The sequence below is a fragment of the Anomalospiza imberbis genome, chromosome 26 (genome assembly GCF_031753505.1).
Source record: "Anomalospiza imberbis isolate Cuckoo-Finch-1a 21T00152 chromosome 26, ASM3175350v1, whole genome shotgun sequence".
Lineage (NCBI taxonomy): Eukaryota > Metazoa > Chordata > Aves > Passeriformes > Viduidae > Anomalospiza > Anomalospiza imberbis.
In genome coordinates, this window is record NC_089706.1 from 6,457,558 (window position 1) to 6,481,242 (window position 23,685).

The window sequence follows — 23,685 nt, forward strand, 5'->3', positions numbered from 1 at the left end:
GCTCTGAGGCTTGGTAGAGATGGTGAGGATGTTCCCACTCTGCCATCCCACTGCTCAGAGGGTCACTACTGACCTTCCCTGGGGTAGGCAAGTGTGGATTGGTGGCCCAACATGTCCTGGCTGCTTCCAAGTGGTGTCTGACTTCAGTGAGGGTGGGCAGGACTTGTGCTGGGATGTGGCTCTGTCTGCAGGGGCAGTGTTTGGGATGAGCTTGCTGGGAATGCCAGGATGCGACACTTGCAGCCTGTCCTGGGGTCACGATTCCTGAAAGGTAAAAGTAACAGCAAAAGGGCATCAGACTCTGGTCCCTCCTGGATCTGTCAGAGAGGGGTCAGTGTGGGTGCTGGACCCCGAGTTTGGCTGGTTGGGCAGAGGGGAGGCTGTTCCTGTGCCAGGGAGTGAGGGGTGCTGCTGCCACCCCAACTCTGTGCTTCCAAAGCCAAGCTGGGCAGCTGAGGAGGATTTTCCAGGAGCAGAAGAGATCAGAGTGACACTTTTATGGGATGATCAGTCTCTGAGAGCTTGTTGCCTCCAAGGAGTGCATTCAAGCCTCTTTGCCAGCTGCCTGCTGGGTGATGGTCCTGTTGACAGAGCCACCGAGGCTTTTCTCCTCCTCTTGTCAGGGCTGGGATGTGAGTGGAGAGGAAACACGGGGCTGTCTCTATCCTCCATGTGTGGGTAAAGCTGTGGGTGCTTCTCGCCCTCGTTGGGAAGGGAAAGCCAGGGTGCTCCCTGGGACCCAGCATCCCACGGGCAGCCTGACTCACTGCTGAGCTGTGCTGAGCAAATAATCAGCTCCAGGGCAAAACCCCTCTTCTCCCCATCAGCTGCTCCAGGTCTGGGCACCTTCGTGAGGAAGTGGCCTCTCTGAGCAGGGAACATGGTGCTGTTTTCCATCCCAAAAAGGGGGGGAAAGCATCGTTTTGGGGTGGATGGGGGAGGGATAGTAAAGCAAGCACGTTTTCCCTGGCAAGAAACCTGCTCCCAGCAAGCCTGTGCCTGGCAGCCCCACGGGACTAAAAATACCCAGCAAGGGCTGGAGCTGTGCAGTGTGTTTGCTCAGCTCCCAGCTGTCTCCTCACAGCCTCTACCCGATGATTATCCCAGCACTTAAGGCCCTCTAAAGCCAGGCAGAAGCATTTAGGGAGTTCTCCCAGAGACCTGTGAAAGGTTGAGATTTACAGGCACTAATTGGGAGCGAGCTCAGACCCCTCTGACCTCCAGCAGCAAAGAGCTGCTCTGCCCTTGCTGCTGCTGCAGTCACAGCAGTGTGGAGGGTGTCTGGGCTGTCACCCACGTGGATGTCCCCAAGGTCCTTCAAAGTGACCGCTGGCATGGGTGGGTTTGCCTGGGACCTGCAAAGCTTTGCTGGGCAGGGACAGAGCCTGGGTCTGCCCCCTCCAGCTGGGCTTCCTGGGAGAGGCGCCTGGGAATGGGTGAGATTCTCTTGCTTTTGGAGAATGGAGGAAAGCCCAAGGTTTGAGGTGGGACAGAAATTAGGGGAGATGGCCCTGGAAAGGAACTTCCTGCACATTCCTGCTTGTGTGCACATCCCTGGCTCCGTGGATACTGCTGTATCCCTGTCCCTGTGTGCACATCCCTGCACGCTCACCTCTGCCCGTTGCTTACTGAACTCACTTCCTTCTCCACAGGCCTCAACGGCAGCAGGGATCAAACCCAGCCTGGTCCTGGCTCCTTCACGTGCCATCCCAAATAAACCCTTTGCATCTGCCCTGACTCTGCCTGTTGGCCCTTCCCAAAGCTGGGGCTACACCTGGGACTCTGGGTGTTGCTGTGAAAGCTGCAGTGGTTGAATCCAGAAATGATCACTCACAAATCCATGGGGTAGGAGAGTTCCTGTGGTTGTTAGAGGAATGGATCCATAATGGGGATGCTGGAGGCAGCTCAGTGTCTGTCCATGGATGTGCACCATTCCACTAGAGTGCACTCTTGGATTCTGCCATGGTTCCAGCCAGGATGGGCACAAGGGGCTGGACTGTGTCCAGAGCCACACTCGGAGGTGGCAGAGCATCCCCCTGGATTCCCTGCCAGGGCCCCTCTGGCAGAAGGATTCTCACCGTGCCACAGTGTCCTGGGAGGCACAGAGAGCCCCAAGAGCCCTGGGCTGGCTGTCCCCACCTGCCTGGGGGTTTCAGGCCAGGCCAAGGGGGCTTTGGCTGCTCTCTGTGGTGGTGGGAGGTCTCACCCTGCTCATAGGGCTGCTCCAGCTGCAGGGGTTTGTAGCAACTCCTGCCTTACACCTCTGTTTGTGTCCTTGGTGGTCCAGGACAAGGGGGGGATGTGACTTCCCTTGGTGGAGACACCCCCAAACCCTGGGCACAGAGGAGCTTTGGGTCACCAAAGTTGCTTGTCCAGGAGAGTTTGATGCTTCACTGAGCATCCTCAGGGACAGGGCACAGAGGCTTTTGGGGACCAGTGGAATGGGATGAGTCCATCCTGGACCAGCATCAGTGCTGTGGGAGATCCCTGTGATTCTGTGATCACCCTCCCCAGGCTGAGGGACCGGCTGTGCTCGTCTCCCCATCTCCCTGCACAAGCACACAGGAATAACAGGATGTGACTGTGGGCAGGAGCAGGTTTGCAGAACAACCCATTCACGAGCTCAGCCATGGGGGAAGCAGAAAGAAAATCAGCTCTTGGATGTAAATCTGTGCCTCTTCCTGCACTGTGTGGGTCCAGCCCCATGGGGGTGTGGGAAGCTGCCACGGCCCTGCTGGAATTGGCATCTGCAGTCTCCTCATGGTGAGGGTGTCTCTCCTTTGCAGCTGGGATAAATTTCCATCCCATCATCGCTCTGGTCAGATTTATGTCTTGGACATTCCCTGCAGCATTTCCCTTCCCTGAGGGCTTGCAGGGCTCTTCCCTCGTGCCTTGATTGAAATCTCTTAATTCATCTGCTAATTTCTCCCAATTCCCCACCAGCAGCTGGCTGGGGCCATGCCCATGGGGCTCGTTTTGCCATTCAAGTCGTGCTCAGGGACTGCCAGACTTTGCCCAGCCTGGATGTTCCTTCTCCATGCTCACTCCTCAGGCAGAGGCACAGCCGAGGAGGGGGCATGCAAGTCACCTCACTTAGGTTTTGCACCCAAATTAACAGGGCTTAGCCCTGGGGTAGGACTGGTTTCTGCTCTTCTTGGCCCTGCACCTCCCTGGAGTCTGGGACCTCTTAACCCCAGGAAAGGTGGCAGGGAGCCACATGCCTGTGGCTGTTCATTAGGGGCCATCGAACTGGAAAGCATTTTCCCTGCATAATTACAGGGATGAGGCTCATGTCCAACTCGACCCAAGGAGAGCAGGGGCTGGAATGGTCCCTCACTCTGTGCCTTTTGCTCCACCAGCCTTGTTTTTGTGGGATGCCGCAGGGATGGGATGTCCTCAGTGCAGTTATCCCATGAATCCACAGTTACCCTGGTCATCCACATCCCAACAGCCAGGATGGAGTGTGAACAGCTCCCAAAGCTTCAGGACAGCGTTACACGTCCACAACAGGTTTTATCCCACTTGAGGATCCAATCTGTGAAGGGAGGGGAGGACACCACCTGTGGGACAGCCCTGTCCTCTGTCCCCTGAGAACTGGCACTCAGCATCACACAGGATGCACAGTGAGGGGCTGCTGCTTTTGCCAGAGCCTCTCTATTTTTAGAGAGTTTTTTGTGTCAAACTTCCCCTCAGCTGATGAGCCAATGTCATCCAAAGAGCAGAGTTCTGATTCCCCCGTCCTGGCAGTGTCTGGTGTGACAAAGGCACCTCTTCACAAGTGTCACCTTTCATCAGGCAGGTCCCTGCAGTGCCATTGAGCTGTTGGGCACAAGAGCTTTCATCTCAGCCCAAAGGGCCAGAACAGGCTGCTCTGGCCCATGCCTGTGTGCAGGTCCTTTTTATCCGTGTGTGGGGGGAGAATTTAAGGGGAAGTGACACAGAATCACAGCTGGTTTGGGCTGGAAGGGACCTTAAAGCTCATCCAGTCCCACCCCCTGTCACCGGCAGGGACACCTGCCACTGTCCCAGGTTGCACCAAGGCTTGTCCAACCTGGCCTTGGACACTTCCAGGGATGGGGCAGCCACAGCCTCAGATGCATCCACAGACTCAGAATATTCAGACCTATCCTTGAGCGGGGCCTGCCCCAGAAGCAGCACTAGACCAGCACTCCTCGCCCTGGGCCTGCCACGTTGTGTTTTGCTGCTCAGCTCGAGCCCTGCCCATGATTTGTCCCCTGGCACAGATGGTGACCGGAGTGGGCAGGTCCCCACAGTGGCTGGGGTGGCAATGTCACACTCACCCTTGCTGCTGGGGACCCTCACCCAGCTGCAGAGGGCTGAAGTTCCCCCACAGGACTGTGAATACCCTTGTCTGGGGTGGTTTAGGGAAGGTGGGGCTGTGGGTTCCAGCATCACCCCTGGGCTGGGTTCTCAGTTTGCTTTAATCCAGCCTTTATATTGCCCAAATGTCAGCTCTGCGTCTTCCCTCCAGCCTCTCATCTGTGGTGCTTGTGCTTGGGCAGGAATTTGAGGATGCTGCTCCCTCCATCCCCTGGGACAGCTTTGACCAAGGGAGGATGTGCTGGAGTTCAGTTGTCACTGAACAGCTGGGCCCAGCACATCAGTCTGGAGGAGGGAGGAACATTAATCCAATCATTCAACTCATTTGTTGCTTTGACTTCCTGCCAGGTTTGGGCCAAACTCAGGTTGGAGCCTGATTTTCTGCAAATTCCTTGATGCTGGGGAACAGTGGGGCCACAGGGGCCCTGGGCAGCCAGGAGTTCCACAGAGGGCGTGGGATCCTGGCCCAGGATATGTGAATGCCAAAGCCAGTTGCAGGATTTTGGGTGCCAGGCTTGCTGTTTCCTGCAGCTTGGTACCATCCTGGATTTGGTGTAGTGGGCACAGGAGGTACAGCCCGGCACAGCCCATTCATGTGGGTGCTGATCCCACCTGGTGCAGCTCTCGAGGGCTTGATGGGGGGCAGAGGGGGCTGGGCAGGTCTCTGGGCATTTTGGGGCAGCAGGAGGGATCTGATCTCTGTCCCCTCTGCTGTAGGTCACTGCAGGGTGTTTGAAGAACTGTGATGCTCAACGGAGACACGCTTCCACGTCAGCAGTGACACCTCATCCAGCTTTAGGGAGAACAGCCCATCCTCACCAGAGCTCCCCTCAGTATGCCCAGGCAGCCCAAACATTCCCTGGACCCTCCCTGTACTGCTCTTGGCTTGGGCTCTCCACTGGGACAAATCCTCAAGGATCCTTTTGTCCTGCTCTGAACAGTCCGTGGGTCACGGACGCTGCAGCCCCTTGGAAAGGCGTCAGGGAGGTGACACACGGGACACTGGAGAGGTGACACACGGGACCCAGGAGAGGTGACACACGGGACCCCAGAGTGGTGACACACGGGACCCAGGAGAGGTGGCAGCGGGAGCCAGCAGTGACAGCAGCGAGTGGGGCACTGGTGACTGCAAGGACCCTGTTGGTGCCCAGGACACCCCTGCACCCTGCTGGAGTGATGCCAGCTGCTGCTTAGCACGAGGAGGAAGGGATGGGGAGTCCCCCTCCTTGAACACCCCACTGTCCCCTCCCGTGCTGGCTCCCTGGCCCCCGGGAGCCCGTAGTGATGTGACCTGTTCTCAGCACACCCCCAGCCCCGCCGGGACCCTCCCCCAGCCAGCCCAGCCATGATGTGCGAGGTGATGCCCACCATCAGCGAGGGGGACCCGCTGGGCCCCCCACAGGGCTCGGAGGCGGACGCTGACTTCGAGCAGCTGATGGTGAACATGCTGGACGAGAGGGACAAGCTGCTGGACACCCTGCGGGAGACGCGCGAGACGCTCGCTGTCACCCAGAGCCGCCTGCAGGAGACTCTCCGGGAGCGGGACCAGCTCCAGAGGCAGCTGAACTCGGCACTCCCACAGGTGAGGACCTGGCCTGGCACGAGCAGAGCCTGCCCTGAGGCACACGAGGGGATTGGATGGGGGGTGTAGCTCATGGCCCTGGGATTGGTGTGGCAGTGGTGATGCTGCCACGAGTGTTGCACCTCATGTCAACAGTAAATCCTGTAGGTTCTCTCAGGCCAAGCCACAACCAGCTTGGACATCTCCCCTTCTCCTCTGTACCCTTGCTGGTCTCTGAGGAGGGGTAGGAGTGCAATCCCCTTGTCCACAGGGGAATGGATTTGGAGAAGGGACAAAACCTCCCCAAACACACCCCAGGGTGAGAGCAAGGCAGATGCAGAGCCTCCGCTTCTCATGGGGACAGTCAGTCCGTGGGGGACAGCACCTGGGGACCAGATAGCTCATTTTGGGCAGCAGATCTGGCTGGCTGCCTCCAGTCAACTTCTTGGGATGTCAGGAAGTGCGGAGCCCACATTGGCACTTTAGATGGGGACATTAACCATTAACCATTCATCACTCTCCTTCCCCACTGTGCAGAGCAGCCCCACTGCTGCCCCTTCCCTTGCCAGGAGGGCTCCTTTCCATCAGCCCCATTTCCCATTGGGGCCATGGGACTTCTGTGTCTCAATCTTGGTCCTGAGAGGGGACACTGGAGGCAGAGCTGGTGCAGGGTGGGGACTGGGACCTCTCAGGGAGCAGAGGGGCAGAGGCCAGCGAGGCTGCCAGAGGTCTGTGCTCAGGGAGCAGCCCAGGGCTTGGGAATCAGGGCTTGCCTTGGGGCTTCTGCTGGTGCTCTGCTCCTGGTTCCTCCACCTGCAGGACCCTCTCCAGGTACTCCAGAGGCCTGGTCTTGATTTCCACAAAGATATTCAGGCTATAAGAGGGTGAGGTAGATGAGTCCAGTGTCACAGGGCTGTGCAGGATGAGTCTGAGCTACCCACCATCCCTTTGGGGTCTTTTGGGATAGCACAGTGTCCCAGGGCACAGACTTGGGGTTACAGGGATTTTGGGGGGCTGTTGCTCTGCTCCACTGTGCATATGGTGTGGGAGAAGCCCAACAACCAAGGGAAGCTGAAGGCTTCCAATGTTGCATCTGTTCTAACTCTGCAGTGCTGAAACCTGAGATCCTCCTTGCCTGGGTGGTGGGGTTTGGAGCACCTTGGAGAGATGGGAAATAGAGCACCCCAGGAATACCCCCCTGTCCTGGGTTCCCACAGGAAACGGATCAAAGCTGGTGGCACGAGCTAGGACAGAGCTTGGGCTGTTGGCTGGCCAGCTCTCTGCATCCCTGCCTTGTCTGGATAGAGGAAAGCAGCTTGGGAACAGGTGCTCCGTACGCAGAGCTGGGCTGGTCCAGGCTCTGCCCAAGATCCTGAGAGCAAAACACCCAACAGTGCTTCTCAGGAGCTCCTGGGGTCCCTGTGGATGACTCTACCTTCCTGAGAGAGTTGCTGAGACATTCTCAGGTGTTGGGTGCATCCAGTCTCACCAACCCCTCCCTGTGCTGAGGGCTCGGTCCCTCTGCTCCCCGCTCTGGAGAGAGCAAGCCGGGTCACCCTGACGCTGCGCCCGCCCCACCACAGCATCTCGGATTAAGGGATGCGCGGATTTAGCCTCTGCTCCCGCTCCAGGGACGGGCCCTCGGAGCCCCGGGGGGTGCTCGGAGCAATCTGGGTCAGCACACAGGGACGCGCTGGCAGCGCTGTGCCCGCGCCCCACTGCGTGCCTGGCTGGGGCCGCCTCTGGCCCCCCCGGCCCCGGGATGTGACTGGGGCAGACCCCATGGGGAATTCCCCGGAGCTTCTGCTGCCTCCCGCGGTCCCTGCGCGGGCAGGGGGCTCCGCGCCCGGGCACGGTGACCCCCGGTGCCCCCTGTGCTCTCCCCCGGACATGAGGGCTCGGCATGAACACGGGAAGCAAATCCAGAGGCGCTCACCCGCCCAATGGGATTAATCCCAGCATGTGCATGTACCAGGTAAGTGGGACCGGGATGCGCGGGTCTCTCCCTGCACTGGGCAGCATCCCATAGGTCTGTCCCATCCTCTTCCTCCTTCTCTGTGAGCTCTTTTACCCAGGAGCTTCCTGCAGTGTCTCAGACCCCATTGGGAATGGGATGCAAGCTGAATTTCTGGGATAACCCCTTCTTTGAGGGCAGGATTGGGCACCCAGGCTCATCAGTAGTGTCCCCTGGGTGCAGCCAGGCTGGGGGATGCTCTGCCTGGTGAGGCTGGGACAGGTGGCAGCTGGGGACGTGGCACTCTGCACCCTCTCAGGGCACAGTGGCAGCTGGATGCTGCTGTGTCAGCATGGGATCCAAAGGGACAGGCTGGGAATGTGCATCTAGGGCAGGCAGGGGATGTGCCTGTCCAGGGCAAGCCCCTTTGCAGGGATGCTGCAGGGACGCTGCTGCCTGTAGCTCCCATTCCCCCTTGCCTGTGCTGCATGGCTGAACCATCCCCACCCCCAATCCATGGGGGCATCCCTCAGCCCCCAAAAGGCAGAACTCCAGGGCGATTTCCTGGGGAGACTAAGCTGCCTTAATGCTTCTTACATGATTTATTTATTCATGTGAGAGTGCTGAATGTGACTTAATCAGGCTGAAAGCTCCAGCTCCAGCCCCCCTGTTCTGCAGGGAATTTGTGGCCGAGGACCGAGCCCTGAACAGGTTATGGGTGCCCTTAGCAGTTCCCCAAGGCCCTGGCTTTGCTCCCAGCCCCTCAGCTCAGTTTCTCCTGGGGGCAGGTGCCACGAGGGGATGTGACACTCAGGGCTCCTGGTGCATCCAGATGTGTTCCCAGTTCAGGGTCCTGTGTGGGATGGAGCTCCTCCCTGTCCTGCCATGGCTTGGAGGTTTGGCAGGAGTCCCTGTCCCCAGCTGTGTCAGGGGGAGAACACACTCCCAGATTTCAACAGGGCTGAGGGCTGTGGGCTGCCAATGGCCATGCAAACCTCCTGCTGTTCCTTCTTCCATGGAGCTCTGCTGCACCTTTGCTGCCTTTTGGGCTGCCTGGAGAGCTGAGATCTGGACTTTTTGGGGTGAGCAGACCCCCTAAGACTGCCCAAACTCCCCGGAGGTCCCCCAGGAGCTGGGGCAGGTCCTGACATCAAACAATCACATTTAACTTCAAAGCGTATCTTGAGTTAACTTGCAAAGACCAGCAGGTAAATGGAAACCTCAGGAGCCCCAGGTGGGAGAAAACACTCAGCAGGTAAGACCCTTAAAGCATCTCCAGATGTTGGGAAGGATGGAGGGATCTGGTAGCTGTGTGGAGCCATTGGAGCTGGTTGTGCTCTTTCAGGACATGGATGCTGAGATGTTGGATTCCTGCTTGCCTGGCTGCACAATGCTCCTCCCTGAGCAATCCCAGGTGGAAATACACATCCTGATGAAGGGAGGACACTGATTCCCCATGGATGCTCTTGCAGAGCCCCAGTGTTGTATCCCGGAGGTCCAGGAGGTGCCGGTGTCCAGCATTGGGGGTGGATGATGGTCGAAGCCCTGGGTTTACCCAGCAGGATTTAATCTGTGTAATCCCATGCTACAACTGCTGGGGTTGTGTTTATCCCCTTGTCTCTGATTTGGGGCTTTCTCTTCATTCTGCTCCACTCCTGGAGAAGGAGAAGTGGGGTGATGGGGCTGCCACACGGGCAGACAATGGATAGGACTCTCCCTCTCGTGCTGAGTCAGCAGTGCTGATTTCCCAGCATGGGCATCCTTCCCACCCATCTCCTGCCGTTCATCAGGAGCAATCTCTCCAATTAGGGGCTTTAAAATGCCGTTGATCCTACAGCTGGAGCCCATTTGTCCCCAGGCTTGGGTGTGTTGGAGCAGCAGCTGTGCTCCTGCCACAAACAGGGAATTTTGCTGGCTGTGGTGTGATCCCGCTGCATCCCTGTCTGTGCTGCAGACGGCCCTGGGGGGGCCCTGGGCTGAGGACGTTGGCATTTCAGCTTTTCCATGCTACAGGCCTTGGAGCCTTCTCCCCCTGAGCTTCCTAAGCCTCGCCAGGCTTTTCTAGCCATCTCCATGCTGCTGGTTCCTGGCCTCCCTCCAGCTCTTCCCTGTGCCTTCTCCCCTGATGCAGCCAAGGAGGAAAACCCCAAACCCCCAACATGCCTGGTGCTGACTAAAGATCTGAGTCCCAGTCCACAGCATCCCACTTCAACACCTTGTGTGGTGCTCCAGGTCTCCCTCCCTGCCCCAAAAACAGCATCTCTACATCCTGCTCCTTCCCTCCATCCTGCTTCCTCTCACCCCAGGACTTGGGGCCAAGCCCAGTCAGTCACAAGGTGGAGGTTTGGTTTTAATTCAAACTGGCCCCTTCCTGAACTGCTGGACTTGCAGGGCTCCCGGGTACTCCCAGGCTGTGTCTCATTGTCCACCCTTGGATTGGAGATCAGGCACCTCTCCTTCACTTTCTAATCTGTTTATAGGTGTCCCTGCTTAGTCCCAGAGCTTATCAGAGCTGGGCATGTGCCTCTGCCTTGCCTGAGAGACTCCTGGCCATGGTCAGAGCAGAGGAAAAATCATCTGGATCCTCTTTATCTCCACCTCGCAGGGATGGAGGGCCATGGCACACCTGTGGATGGGAGTGGAGGCTGCACTCCACAGTGTGACACTGCAGCTGTGAGCTGGGGACAGCTTGTCATGGTCCCCAACTAGCCTGGTGCCCACCTGTGCCCCCAGAGTGAGGTGGCAGCTTTGGCATCTGGCACAGCCGGGGCTGAGGGAGGCGGCTGCAAGCGGGTGCTGGAGTGATTTATTCCTATTTTTTATTCCCAAGGCATCATACTCCAGCCCTGTGTACTTGGCTGACCTCACTGCTGGCCTGGCTCGCCGCAGGGCTGTTGCTATTTTTGATGTAAATGTTCATTTTTGCAGCCTTCCCCTGAGGGGGGACAGTGACCGAGGGCTCTTTGATTTGCCCCGGGGTGCTCCAGGCCTGGCACAGGATGTGGGACACAGAGCACAGGATGCAGCTGGCACTCCTGTCGGGATGAAGGGCTTGGAGAGGAGCACCCTAGGGAAGGGCTGGCAGGAGCTCTGTGCTGTGCCCACCCCTGGCTGTGACCCGCTGACCGCCTGTGCGCCGGGCTGGCCGCAGCAGGGGCTGCCTCTCTCTCCAGAGGATTTGCTCCCTTTTAATCCCCTCTTTCAGGATGAAATCCTGATTGCAGGAGCATCTGTACAGCCTGGCCAACGAGGGAATGCAGGGAGAGGAGGCTGGGTGCTGGTGATCTCTGTCCCCAGCACTGGCTGTCCCTGTCCTCTTGCTGCCTCCAATGCCTTGTCCCACCCATCCCACGCTGCCCTGCCCTGTTCACTCCAGTGGGAAGAACATCCATGTCCCCTTCCAGCCGCAGGGCAGAAGAGAGCCTTTGGATCTGCAGGGTCCTGCCCTGGTGCTGGAAAAGCACAGAGCTGATGCGTCCCCCACGTTTACAGCTGGGGCTGCTGGAAGACATTCCTGGGGCCATCCCGGCTGCCAGGACGCTTTTCCCAAGCTCCTGGAGCCCCGCCACCTGTCTCTTGGCATGTTGAGGGACTGGGGGAGTGACAGATCACTGAGCCTGTGGCAATGCATGGGTATTGTAAAATGCAGGTGAACCCAGTGGGAAGAAATGCTGATGTCCAACTCCAGTTCAGAAGGCTGAATGATTTCTTTATTATAACTATGCTATAATACATTAATATACTATAAAAAGGAAATACTAAAACTACATACCTACTTGTTCTACCTACCATATCTAACTCACTCACTACTCGTGACCCTCTCTGAGAGTCCAGCCACAGGTGGGTTGGATTGGCCATCGGCTCAAACAATCCTCACCAGAACCCAACCCAGCAATCACCCCAGGTAAACAATTCTCCAAACACATTCCACATGGGAAAAACAAGGAGCAGAAATAGAAATTGTTTACTTTTTCTGTCTCCCTGTGCACCTCTATGAAAAATCCTGAGAGAGAGAGAGAGAAATGTGCTTGCCACACATGGGCACCTCTCTGGCACATCTCCCTGCTGCTTTCTGCTCGCCGGCATTCCCAGCCCAGCTCTAATCCGCAGGGATGCTCGGGAGCTGCTGGCAGCGCTTGCATAACCCACGGAAGGCGCACGTGTGCCTGCGGCCGGGCTGTGCCGAGCCTGAGCCCGCCGGGTCCCACCGGGATCCCGGTGCCAGGCAGAGCTCGGCCCCAGGAGGGGCTGGGCTGGCTCAGCGGGATCCCAGTGGAGCTGGATCTGCCGAGGGTTCCCTGTGTGGGCTGTGGGATGGTCCCAAAGCAAGATGGGATGGGGCATGGCAGGGGTTAGTGACGAGGTTTGGGCTGTTGTGACAGATCTGGGGGAGAACTGGTGGGGAGAAGGGTGATCCCAGGGCTGGAGGGATCCCGGGGGAAGGGATGGGGTCAGACTGGAGTGGTCCCTAAGAAGGGATGGGAAGAGGGAAAACTGCAGGGCTGGAGTGGGCCCTGGGGAATGGATGGGGCAGGAAGGGGTCTGGGAAGGAACAGGGCACCTCAGGCCCTGGGGCAATGCCAGAGCAGGGATGTTGGAGCAGGGGTGTGGAGCAGGGGTGTGGGGTGGCAGCTGCCTGAGGCAGGTGACAGGCAGGAAAGCAGCTGTTTATGGGGACAGTGATTCTTTCCCTTTCCCCTCACTGCCACCTGCTCAGGTCCTGTCCTACTGTGGAGGTCTCAACTGCACCAGTGGCACCACCATCCCCACCAATCCCAGGCTACAAACCCCACCAGTGGGACAGGTTTGGCAGGGGGAGGGAGAGGGAAAACCTGGCTGGGGCAAACAGATGTAAAAGCTCTGGATTTCTTGGAGCTTCAGCTGTCACAGGAGGTTTCACTTGGAGCTGAGCAGAGCATTTGGTTCAGCCTAAGCCTCAATGCTTTGCTTCAGTTTGAAAGGGTTTTATTTGGTAAACCTGAAAATTAAAGTGAAAAAGAATTTCATGCTGTAAAGCAGCTCTCAGCCCCCTCTTGAAATTTGGTTTGTTAATGCTCCATCAAATCCTTCTTGGCTTCTTCTGAAATCCTTTGCCTGTTAAAATTCTTTCCAACAACACTGAACATGGTGTGAATTCATGGCACGTTCCCACATTTGCATTTCTCACCCTAAGAAATCCCAGCTGCAAAACCTCACTGAGGCCTGGCACCACTGAAGAGACACTGGGAGCAATGGGAGGTGCTCCTGGGCTCACCCAGGTGCCTGGGTTTCATTTTTTATGGGAAAGGGAACCCTCCTGTATCCGAGGGACTTCAAAGTGAGTTTCCCTTCCCCTCCAACACAGGCACAAGTGTGATTGTGGTTTTCATCCTGTCTTGAGGGATGTGCTGGGTGTGCAGCATTCCTTTGGCATTGCTCTGGGCATGGCTCTTCCTTGCTGGCTGTCACATCCCTGGAGGAAGTGGTGGCAGCAGCAAGAGCTGGTGGCACCTGGCGTACGTATCTCCTGCTGTGCCCCATCTCTCCCAGCTGGGACTCGGGACCTGGGGATGCCCCATATGCAGCTCGCTGGGGCTCCACATGCTAGACTGAGGCAGCAACCTCTTTCTTTTGGAAGGAAGTTTTGGATGATTCCAGGTCCTGAGGCCATGGCAGAGGCTGGCTGAGGGCCAGGGGACTCATCCTGACCGGCTGTGGATTTGTGGTGAGTTCTAGCCTGATGGGATGCTCCAAGGTGGGAGCTGCATCTAGGGGACAGTGGGAACGGGAACCTGCTGATGGTCTTGACTGGGATGCTTTAAATGCCATCGACCACTTCTGCAGCTGTAGAGCAGTTTCTTGTGTCTTTGGACATCAAACCAAGTGGGATAAATCTTGAGCTTCTGTGTTCTCCTTGTCCAGAGCATGAGGGAAGTCAGGAATAAATCCCCTCCTGGCCTGGCTGGGCCTCTCCACTGGTTTCTCCACCTTCCCTGCAGTGCTACCCTGGTTGGGTCTGGATGGGAAATGCTGTGCTGGAGGTCCAGCAGCGGGGCTGGAATGCTGACTCCATCCCATCCTCTGTCCCTGCTCTCCGCAGGAGTTCGCGACGCTGACGCGGGAGCTCAGCGCCTGCCGGGAGCAGCTCCTGGAGAGGGAGGAGGAGATCTCAGAGCTGAAAGCCGAGCGCAACAACACCCGGGTAAGCCTGGAGACCCTGCTGGCAGGCCCTCAGTCCTGGGACTGCGGGACCCCAGAGGCTGCCGGGCCCATCCTGGCAGTGACAGCCCCTCTCTCGTGCCCCTGCAGCTCCTGCTGGAGCACCTGGAGTGCCTGGTGTCACGGCATGAGCGCTCCCTCAGGATGACCGTGGTCAAGCGGCAGGCCCAGTCGCCATCTGGGGTGTCCAGTGAGGTCGAGGTGCTCAAGGCACTCAAGTCACTCTTTGAGCATCACAAGGCACTGGATGAAAAGGTGGGAAAGCTTCTGGGACCTCTCCTGCTCAGAGCTCCTTCTCCCAACCCTTCACTCCCTCCCTGCTACATTGTGTTGTTAAGGTGACATGGGGGCCCTCAGCAGGAAATTCTTGGATATCCCAAACCTGCAATGAGGAGCTGCTAGGGCTGCCCAGTGTGTCCTCTGGGTTTGAGGCTGTTGGGGACAGGGAACTCTCCCAGGTCACTCTCGGGGTGATGGCATTTGACACCCTGGGTCAGTCTTTGCTGTTCTTCCTCATTCATTCACCTCAAGCATCTCCTTCCTCTGCTAGGAGACCTCTCCAGGCTATTCTTGCCCTAGATTTCCAAGAATTGGCCTAGCTTGTTGTCTCCAACACAACTTCATCCCCCCACTCCCGTGATGGGCTGGAAGATCCTGAACCTGTGAATCCACCTGAGCCTGGCTGTCAGCCCAACAAACAGGCCTGGGAGCATGCCTAAATCCTGTACACCCTCATCCTGAATAAATAACAGCCTTTCCCATTGTTTCACTCACCTGCAGGTGAGGGAGCGCCTGCGAGCAGCCTTGGAGCGAGTGGCCACCTTGGAGGAACAGCTTGTGGATGCCCATCGGCAGGTAAGAGATACCTGGGCACCTGCTGGGCTGGGAATGCTCCCCATTACCTTTGGGAGTTCATGTGTTATTTGCATTTGGTCAGGTTTGATGTAAGGCTTTTGTTCTAAAATTGCTGTTGATTTGAAGGTTTGTCTGTATTTAAGGAACCTTGTAAAGATTCTGAAAAGCGTTTGTCTCTCAGGTGACATTTCCCTGTTGTTTGCTGTTTGGAATTCATGTCACTGACAAAAACAGTCTGAATCTGAATCATTCCGGGGGCTGAGGGTGACGTGGGGTTTGCCCTGATTTGGCAGAGACCCAAACCACACTGCTTCAAGCACCTCATCTTGCATCCCCCTTCTTCTTCCCTGTTGGAGTCCTGGGGTTGGAACTTCGCTGTCCCAACCTCCAGCCATTGTCATCTCAGAATCCCAGACTCATTTGAGTGGGAAGGAACCTTAAAGCTCATCTTGTTCCACCCCCTGCCATGGGCAGGTACACCTTCCACTATCCCAGGGTACCCCAAGCTCTCTCCAACCTGGCCTTGAACACGTCCAGGGATAAAGTGTTCTTGAAGAGACATGAACTCTGTTTTCCTTCCTGGAGTTTGTGCCCAGCCACTACTCCCAAAAGGAAAGAGACATTCCTACAGCCTCTGCCAGACAAATTTTGCTCCTCTTTCCAGTTCCCAGGATAAGTCTCATGATATTTCCCAGGCCCCTCTCCTTTTAGGGACCATTCCCCATCCTCCCCTATCAGAGCAGGACACAGTGCCAGTGTTTATCCCCTGCTCCTGTTGCACTGGGTTCAGAATCTGTCTGGCTGTAAATCAGTGAAATGAGCTGGGAAGGAGCCCTGGCATCCAGGGCTCACCAGGAAAACCTCCCTCAGTGCTGAGCTTTCCCAGCATCTCTGACTTCCACTCTCTTAGAATCATGGAATCATTAAAGCTGGAAAAGCCTCCAATATTTGACCAAACACCCCCATGCCCACTGAACAATATTGTGAAGTTCCATGTCCACTTGTTTTTTGAGCACTTCCAATGATGGTGACTCCATCACTGCCCTGGGTAGTTGTGCCAGGGCCTGACCATCCTTTCAGGGAAAATTTTTTTCCTGATGTCCAACCTGACCCTCCCCTGGCACAGCTTGAGGCCATTTTTTCTTGTCCTGTCCCTTTGTTCCCTGGGAGCAGAGCCTGACCGCCCCCCACCCTGGCTCTCCCCTCATGTCAGGGAGTTGTGCAGAGCCAGAAGGGCCCCTGAGCCTCTTTTTGTCCAGGCTGAGTACCCCCAGCTGCCTCAGCCATTCCTGGTGCTCCAGACCCTTCCCCAGCTCTGTTTCCTTCCCTAAACATGCTCCAGCCCCTCAGTGTCCTTCCTGAACTGAGAGGCCCAGAGCTGCCCCCAGGATTCCAGGTGTGACCCCAGCAGTGCCAGCTCAGGGCTGTTTCTCACCCGCTCCCTCCGGGTGCCCCCCAGCCACAAGCAGGACCCTGGCAGGAAGCTGGTGCAGCCCTGGGTGCAGCAGGACTGGCCTCACCTGCTGCTGTCCCCCACTGCTGAGTCCCTGTTCCCGTGCAGGTGGCAGCTCTGCAGCAAGGCTCCAGCCGGGAGCCTGCAGCGGGCGAGCGCGATGAGAGGGAGCCCAAGGAACCAGCACCGAAGCTTCCATGGAAGGTGAGAGCCCAGGAAACCCCTGCTCTGACCATGCTCAGTGAGGCTGTCCCACCTCGCTGGTGCTGGCTCCATGGTGCTGAAAACAGTTTTCCCTCTCCTCTGGATCCAGCCCCATGGGAAATACCCTTCCTGGTGGATGCAGGCCATTTCTGAACACTGAATTTGTGCTTGAGTGCTCCAAGGGGTTCTACTTCCCAGAGATCACAGAATGGTTTGTATGGGAAGAGACCTTAAAAGGCCATCTTGTTCCAACCCCCACCATGGGCAGGGACATCTTCCACCAGGTGCTCTGGGAAGCCCTCAGCCATCCCTATTCCATCATTCCTGTAAGAAGCCCTGTGGATATTCTCAGTTCAGTCAGAGAGAAAAAGAGAGGGTTTTTCTAACCAGGTGAGAGCCTGGGAAGCAGTTGGGAAAGAATGTAAATAATTCTCTAATCTCTCTTGTTGTTCACATTGTTCATAGATAGGTTCTGCCACCGTGCGTCATTCATTGCACACCAATGGTGTGAGTGTTTTTACTCTAAGACCAATGAAATTAGTCTGCATGATGTTCTCTATAAATAGAGCGGTGCATTTGAAATAAATCAGAAGAAGAGTTCATTCTCTTTATCTTTTGATTTGGAGTCATTCTGTTCCCATCCTGCTCAATGGCGACAAAGCCCCATCCCTGGCTTCTGTGGAGGCTGTTGATGGCAGTCCCAGAGCCCCCTGTCTCCACTTGTACCCCTTCACCAAGTCCCTGCAGGGCCACAGTCCCACTTAGAGTAGCTGCAGGCAGTGCCACAGCCTGGGAGCTTTGGAGCATCCTGATCTCCACCTCCCTCTCTGGTGCCTTGCAGCGTCTCTCCAATGGCTCCGTCCACCCAGACGACGAGGCCGGGCGGGTGGTGGAGCTGCAGGAGCTCCTGGAGAAGCAGAATTTTGAAGTGGTCCAGGCCAAGGAGCGAATCTCTGCCTTGGCTGCCAGTGTGGCCGAGCTGGAGGAGGATCTGGGCACTGCCAGGAAGGATCTGATCAAATCTGAGGAGATGAGCAGCAAGTACCAGAGAGATCTCCGAGAGGTGAGTCCCTGTCCCCCTGCACTGCCCAGCCTGGGGCAGAGACCTCACAGCTGCTTCCACTGGGCTGGGAAGGGGTTGGAAATCCATTGCATGCAGGATGTTCTCCAAAAGAGGCCCCTGCCTTTGGAAATTGCCCCCAAGTCCACCAGCAGGACTTCCCTGAGGTTACAGACAGGCTTTCAGGTGTGCTGCACACCTGGGGCAGTGACCTGTGTCCTCTCTAGAAGGTTTTCCTGTGATGGTTTCACTCTCCCTTGATCACTGTCCCATTCTGCTGTCCCTCATCCCCATGTCAAGGGGGCTTTTCACACCCCTTAGCCTCGGGGTGTCCCAGGCTTGAAGAGCTGGATGGCCCTGCTGTTCCCAAAATGCTGTCACAGAGCAGGATGTGACAGCCCCGTCGCTTCCCCAGGCCCTGGCACAGAAGGAGGACATGGAGGAGAGGATCACCACGCTGGAGAAGCGGTACCTGGCAGCCCAACGAGAGGCCACCTCCATCCACGACCTCAATGACAAACTGGAGAATGAGTTGGCCAACAAGGAGTCCCTGCACCGCCAGGTACTGAAACTGGGCCCTGAGTGTCCCCTCGCCCCGGGGACCTGGGGGGCCGAAGGGGCTGCCGGGGGGGGCCATGCCGGGCAGTCATCCTGCTGTCCCTCAGTGCGAGGAGAAGGCGCGGCACCTGCAGGAGCTGCTGGAGCTGGCGGAGCAGAAGCTGCAGCAGACAATGAGAAAAGCAGAGACGCTGCCCGAGGTGGAAGCGGAGCTGGCCCAGCGCATTGCTGCGCTCACCAAGGCAAGTGGCAGGGGTGGGGCGGGGGCTGGAGGGGCCGGGCTGGAGCTGGAGGGGACGCCAGGGACCGGAGGGAACAGGGAAGGGATTGGAGAAGGAGGGCAGGGAGTGCTGGGATCAGGGGAGGATCTGGGTCTGGCTGCCCCCTGCAGCGATGGAGCCCCTGACAGCCCAAGGCATCCCGTTCTGCTTCCCAGCTGTGGCCTCTCTGTCCCCTGCCGTCCTCACTGATGCAGGGACAAGGCACTGCCTTTAAAGGACACCTCAATGTGTCCTGCACATGAGGGCTTTGCTCCCTTCCCTCGGCCCCTTTCTCTAAGGCGGGGATGGCCCTTGTCGGTGTGGATGCCCTTTGGCTTGGGTGAGACCACTCTAAGATGAGAAGAAAGAGGAAGCACCAGGCTGGATTTTGGAGGGGGCAGGCCTGGAGGGAGGAATGGATGCGCCCATCCCTGCCCTTCCTGGGTTCTGGAGTGGTGTTTAGTCCCTCGCAGAGCACCTCCAGCTCCTGTCACCGTGCCAGCAGGGCTGGTTTGGGTTCGCAGGGAGCCCTGGCAGGGCTGCAGGCAGTGGGAGAGAGCCCTGCATCCCAGGAAGGACTCAGATGCAGAGATGGACACCAGATTGCTGCAGGGCCCTCATGGCTTTGGGGAGCATCATCCGAGAAGGCCGCTCTGCTTTTCCTAGGCAGAAGAGAGGCACGGGAGCATCGAGGAGCACCTCCGGCAGCTGGAGACTCAGCTGGAGGAGAAGAACCAGGAGCTGGCCAGGGTAAGTCCTGATCCTTGCCTTGGTGCCTGGGTACCTGGGCCCACCTGGATTGCAGGTTGGGAGCAGGTTGGGAGAACAGCCTGGTTAATCCTTTCCCATCCAGGATCACTTAAACTTGAGCCACACAGGAGCTCATGGCACTCTGCTGTGATTTCCCCTCTCCCAGGCACCCAAGGCTTGCTGTTAATATTCCACACCAACTCCTCTCAGCATCACCCCCTGGGGCAAGCTGGGACCTGGAAGGGTGGAAGGGGAGGCTTCAGCAGCTCTTTCCCCGAGCCTGGATCAGCAGAATGAAAAGGGCAGGGAAGCTGAGCTGCTGTACCCTGGGCTGCACAGTGTTCTTCAGCTTCTGTGCTGCTCAGCCGGGGCTGGGCTGTCCATGCAGGAGGTTGTGATGCCCATTTCTCGGGTCACCCAGGTGACATTATAGATGTGGCCCTGGGGAAGCCCCCAGATGTTTTGCCTTAAGACAGATATTTGAAAATCCAGTGGTTCAGTATCCAGTGGGGTCTGGAAGGTGCCCCCAATGTGGGTATTCCTGGCAGATACACAGGAGAAGCTTTCTTGAGGGGCAGGCAGGCATGGTCTCCTTAAATCCTTTTCTCTCCTGTTCATCCCTGGCTGGGAGTTGGCAGAGAGCAGCAGATCCACCACAGAGGGTCCAACCAGTGCTGTGAGAGGTGGATTTGTCCCCACATGCTGGGCCTGGTGGGCCAGCTCTGACACCGCAGCAGGCACAGGATGGCAGGAGGGCACCGAGCCCCTCTGGATGTGACACGGATTTCACTGTGTGTGTCCCAGGCCCGCCAGCGGGAGAAGATGAACGAGGAGCACAACAAGCGGCTCTCAGACACCGTGGACCGGCTGCTGAGCGAGTCCAACGAGCGGCTGCAGCTGCACCTCAAGGAGAGGATGGCAGCCTTGGAGGAGAAGGTACTGCCTGGGGCAGGGGTCCTCTGGGTTGAGGGGTCTGCAGCCCCTCTGTGCCTCATCCAGCCATGGCCTAGGGCTGGAAGTGCCTGTGCAGGGCTGGAGAAATGGTAACGTGCAAGACATGGCTGTGCTGGGGCTGGTGGAGCACAGGGAACTGCTCTGGTCACTTCACCCAGGGAGACCCCCTCCCCACCACCTCCCCGCTCCCACAGCAGCAGGATTTGTCCTGCTCCATTCCCTCACCTCCCTGTCTCTGCCGGTGATGCCACCTGTGCCCAGCTGTCAGAGCAAATCCCAACTGCATTTTGCAGGAAAAAATGCAGCGTTCATCCTGTCCCAGTGCTCATCCCATGTGCAGCCTTAAAACTTTCCTGCCCCCAGGTGCAGACTAATTTCCCTTCTCCAAGCCAGGGCAGTGTCCATGAACATCTCCCACCTGACTCCAGGGGAACTGGGTTTCCTTGGAGGAGCTGGCTGGAGCTGTGGCTGTCTTAGTGTGAATGGAATTAACTGGGAGCAGCTGGCTCCAAGCAAGGATCCACCCAGAGTGCCAGTGGGAGGTCAGGCCTTGGTGATTCAGTTCTCTCGGGGTTCCTGCCCTCAGCAAGTCAGAGCACACAGGTGCATCACCCACCTGATGCCTCCAGGTCTGGCTCTGCCCCCACCCCCGTTGCTCTGCTCCTCCTGTCCTCGACCAAATGTGGCTATGCCAGCATGTCCAGTTGTTCAGCAGATTTGTCTGGATAAAGAGCAGGACCCAACCTGCGGGGATGAGTCCAAATCCCACCCCAGCCAGCAACAGGGACCAGAGTGGTGACACGTTTTGAAGGGCATTGCCTGCTCCCCAGTCTGGTGCCAGCACTTGCCCACCCTGAGAGTTTATCCAGGTCTTTCATGCACAAAAAAGATCCTGTTTGGCTGCCAGCACTTACTGAAAACAAGCACTGGTTCAGGCAGTTACAAACTCACCAGGGGAGGTTTAGACAGATATTAGGAAGAAAAATTTCAAGGAAGTAATTATAGCACTGGAATAGACTGCCCAGGACAGTGGTGGAGTCACCATCCCTGGAAGTGTTCCAAAAACATGGATGTGACACTTGGGGTCATGGTTTAGCTATGAACACAGCAGTGCTGGGGGCAATGTTTGGGCTCAGTCTTAGAGGGCTTTTCCAATTTTAACAATCCCATGATTCTGTGATTCTGTAAGCACATCTCCTTTTCCCCCTGCCTACTCCCTAGCTTAGATGTAAGGGACATTTTTCCCTTTGATCTAGCTGCTCGAGGAGTTGTTCTTCTCTCAGACATATTTCCTAATCTTCAAGCCCTGTCCACCAAATTCCTCATTGCCCTCCATGGCCATGCTCAGCCCCAGAGCGGGCAGGAGTTGAGCTGTGGCCACGCTGCTTGAGAGGCAGGAGCTTTGCAGAGGAGACCTGTGCACAGGGAGGTGAGGAATAGCCCAGGGAGCCTTTTCCAGGTGTTCACTACTTAGGGATTCCACACTGGCCATTCCTGGGAGGCCACACGGCCGTTTCCTAAATGGTCTCTCTTTTTCTTTCCTGTTTTTGTTCCCTTTTATTTTAATTTTGGTTTTTCTTAAAGAATACATTGTTACAAGAGCTGGAAAATACCCAAAAGCAGATAGAGGAACACCAGCATGACAAGGTAAATGTGGCTGCAGGAACCTGACCCAGTGATGGCATTGCCTCACTCCCAACCCCCGGCTAGGGGCACTTTCTTCTCCAAAAATGCCCCACTCTGGGGGGAGCTGGAATCCCAGAGCACCCAGCAGCAGGAGGCCACACACTCACCCACGCAGTAGCTGGATGGAAGCTGCCACCCCCCTCCCCGGAGAGCCCCGGGTCAGTTCCCTACCATCCATGTTCCTGTCACACTCCTCCATCCCTGACCCACTGGGTGCAGTGGTGAGACCAGGCTGGCTTCACCCGTGCGTAGGGGAGGGCTCAGGCAGCCACATCCCCTCGGCCCTGAGGCTTTCTCAGACTGGGGAGGAGATGTGCCCCGTGCCTAGCTTGCAGAGGCCCTGTAGGTCTTCACACCCTGCTCTCAGATAAAGCATCTCAGTAGCATCTGCATGAACCCCTAGTGGCCTTGCTAGAAAGCTGGAGGGATGTGGCTTTTTGGAGCAATGGGAGCTTGTGGGATGTGCTGCATGTCTCATGCATGGTTTGGGGGATCAAGGGGGCTACTTTTCCCCTTGCCTGCAGGGAGAATGTGTGCTTATTGCTTGTGCTTCCCAGCCGTGGCTGCTCAGGTCTGGGCAGGGCAGGTCTTGGGGACTCGCATGACACTGCTGGCACTTTTCCCACCCTGGCTCAGCCTGTTTGTCCCCCAGACTGGATCCTGCTGTGCCTGGGAGATCCCTTCTCCCCTCCCTCCCTGTCCATCTGCAGTCTCCCCCTGGCATTTCCCAGCACTGGGTGCAGGCACAGCTTCCCCATGGGAATGGGGCTGGGAGCAGGAGGGACAGGGCCAGCAGCAGGTTTGGCTGGAGGGGTTCCTCACTGCCAGTCCCTTGCCAAGGGAACACACACGTGCAGTCTGGAGAGCAACCAGAGCATCCAAGTGGGACCTGTTTTCCTTCATCTCCCAAAGCAGCACACCTGTCTGTCCAGTGTCTGTCTGTCCTGATCCTCCCTCCCCAGCACCCTCATTCCCTGTTCCTGCATGAGCTTTACTGATGTGTCCAAGATGCTTTAAACCTGGGGTAAGGATCTGTAAAGGGGTTGTAAACCTGGTAGTAGCCAAGGATGTGGATTGCCCCACACCTGGCTGCTCTCCAGAGCAAACCCAACCCTGCCTGTCTCATCCCCCCAAACAGCGGCGTTTGTCCGACGAGATCGACAAGCTGAGGCTGGAGGTGGATCAGCTCAAGACCAGGAGTGGAACGTTTGTGGAGAGTGTGCACACCAGGTAAGTGCCAGGGCAAACCCCTGCACCCCTGGCTTTGGGGCAGTTTGCTTTGGGGGCCCCAAAGTAGTGCTGGCATTGGGTGTTTCTGGTGCCCCCCTGGCTTCAGTGCTGGGCTGCAGGGTCCTCCCAGCAGGGTCAGCTCCAGCTGTGCTGTCCCACCATGGCTCTGTCCTGGGGTGGGACATGGACTCTTGAGAACAGCCCAGCCCAACTGAAAATGTCCCCAGATTTGCTCTTGTTTTTCTGCACAAGTGGCTTAGGACTTATTTTGCTCTGCAAGCTGGATATTCACCAAAGAACTTTTCCCCTGTGGAGTACAGGGGATGGGCTGGGGCAAAAGGAGGAATTGCTTTGGAGCTGTTGCAGGCAAAGGAGAATGAAGCCGCTCTTTCTCCAATGCAATGGTCCTCTCACACCCTTTCATTTAAAGTCAGCTGGGACATGGGGATGTCCCAGCCCAGGGCACCAGGAGCAGAGGTGAGTCCATCGGGTCTCAGCCTCCAGCACTGAGCAGGATACTCAGAACTGCTCCTGGAAAACAGAGGTGGAAAAGGAGGGTGGCAGCACGACGACCCCACCTGGGACACCACACCCTGCCCTGAGCACTTACAGTGTGGGTTC

The 23,685-nt window shown here is 57.1% G+C and overlaps 1 protein-coding gene across 3 annotated transcripts in view; it reads left to right on the forward strand.

The window, feature by feature from the left end:
• Positions 1-23,685, forward strand: part of PPFIA4 (PTPRF interacting protein alpha 4) — a 60,066-nt gene that overhangs the window by 20,206 nt on the left and 16,175 nt on the right. For 2 of the 3 annotated variants that reach the window (XM_068173172.1, XM_068173173.1), the window contains exons 2-13: positions 5,059-5,923; positions 13,936-14,037; positions 14,145-14,309; positions 14,835-14,909; positions 16,471-16,566; positions 17,408-17,629; positions 18,042-18,188; positions 18,292-18,430; positions 19,115-19,194; positions 19,999-20,130; positions 21,733-21,795; positions 22,973-23,064. In XM_068173172.1, the coding sequence (XP_068029273.1) occupies positions 5,687-5,923; positions 13,936-14,037; positions 14,145-14,309; positions 14,835-14,909; positions 16,471-16,566; positions 17,408-17,629; positions 18,042-18,188; positions 18,292-18,430; positions 19,115-19,194; positions 19,999-20,130; positions 21,733-21,795; positions 22,973-23,064 (1,550 nt within the window). In that variant the 5' untranslated portion in view covers positions 5,059-5,686. The remainder of the gene's footprint in view (positions 1-5,058; positions 5,924-13,935; positions 14,038-14,144; positions 14,310-14,834; positions 14,910-16,470; positions 16,567-17,407; positions 17,630-18,041; positions 18,189-18,291; positions 18,431-19,114; positions 19,195-19,998; positions 20,131-21,732; positions 21,796-22,972; positions 23,065-23,685) is intronic. The other variant, XM_068173174.1, reaches the window with a different exon arrangement.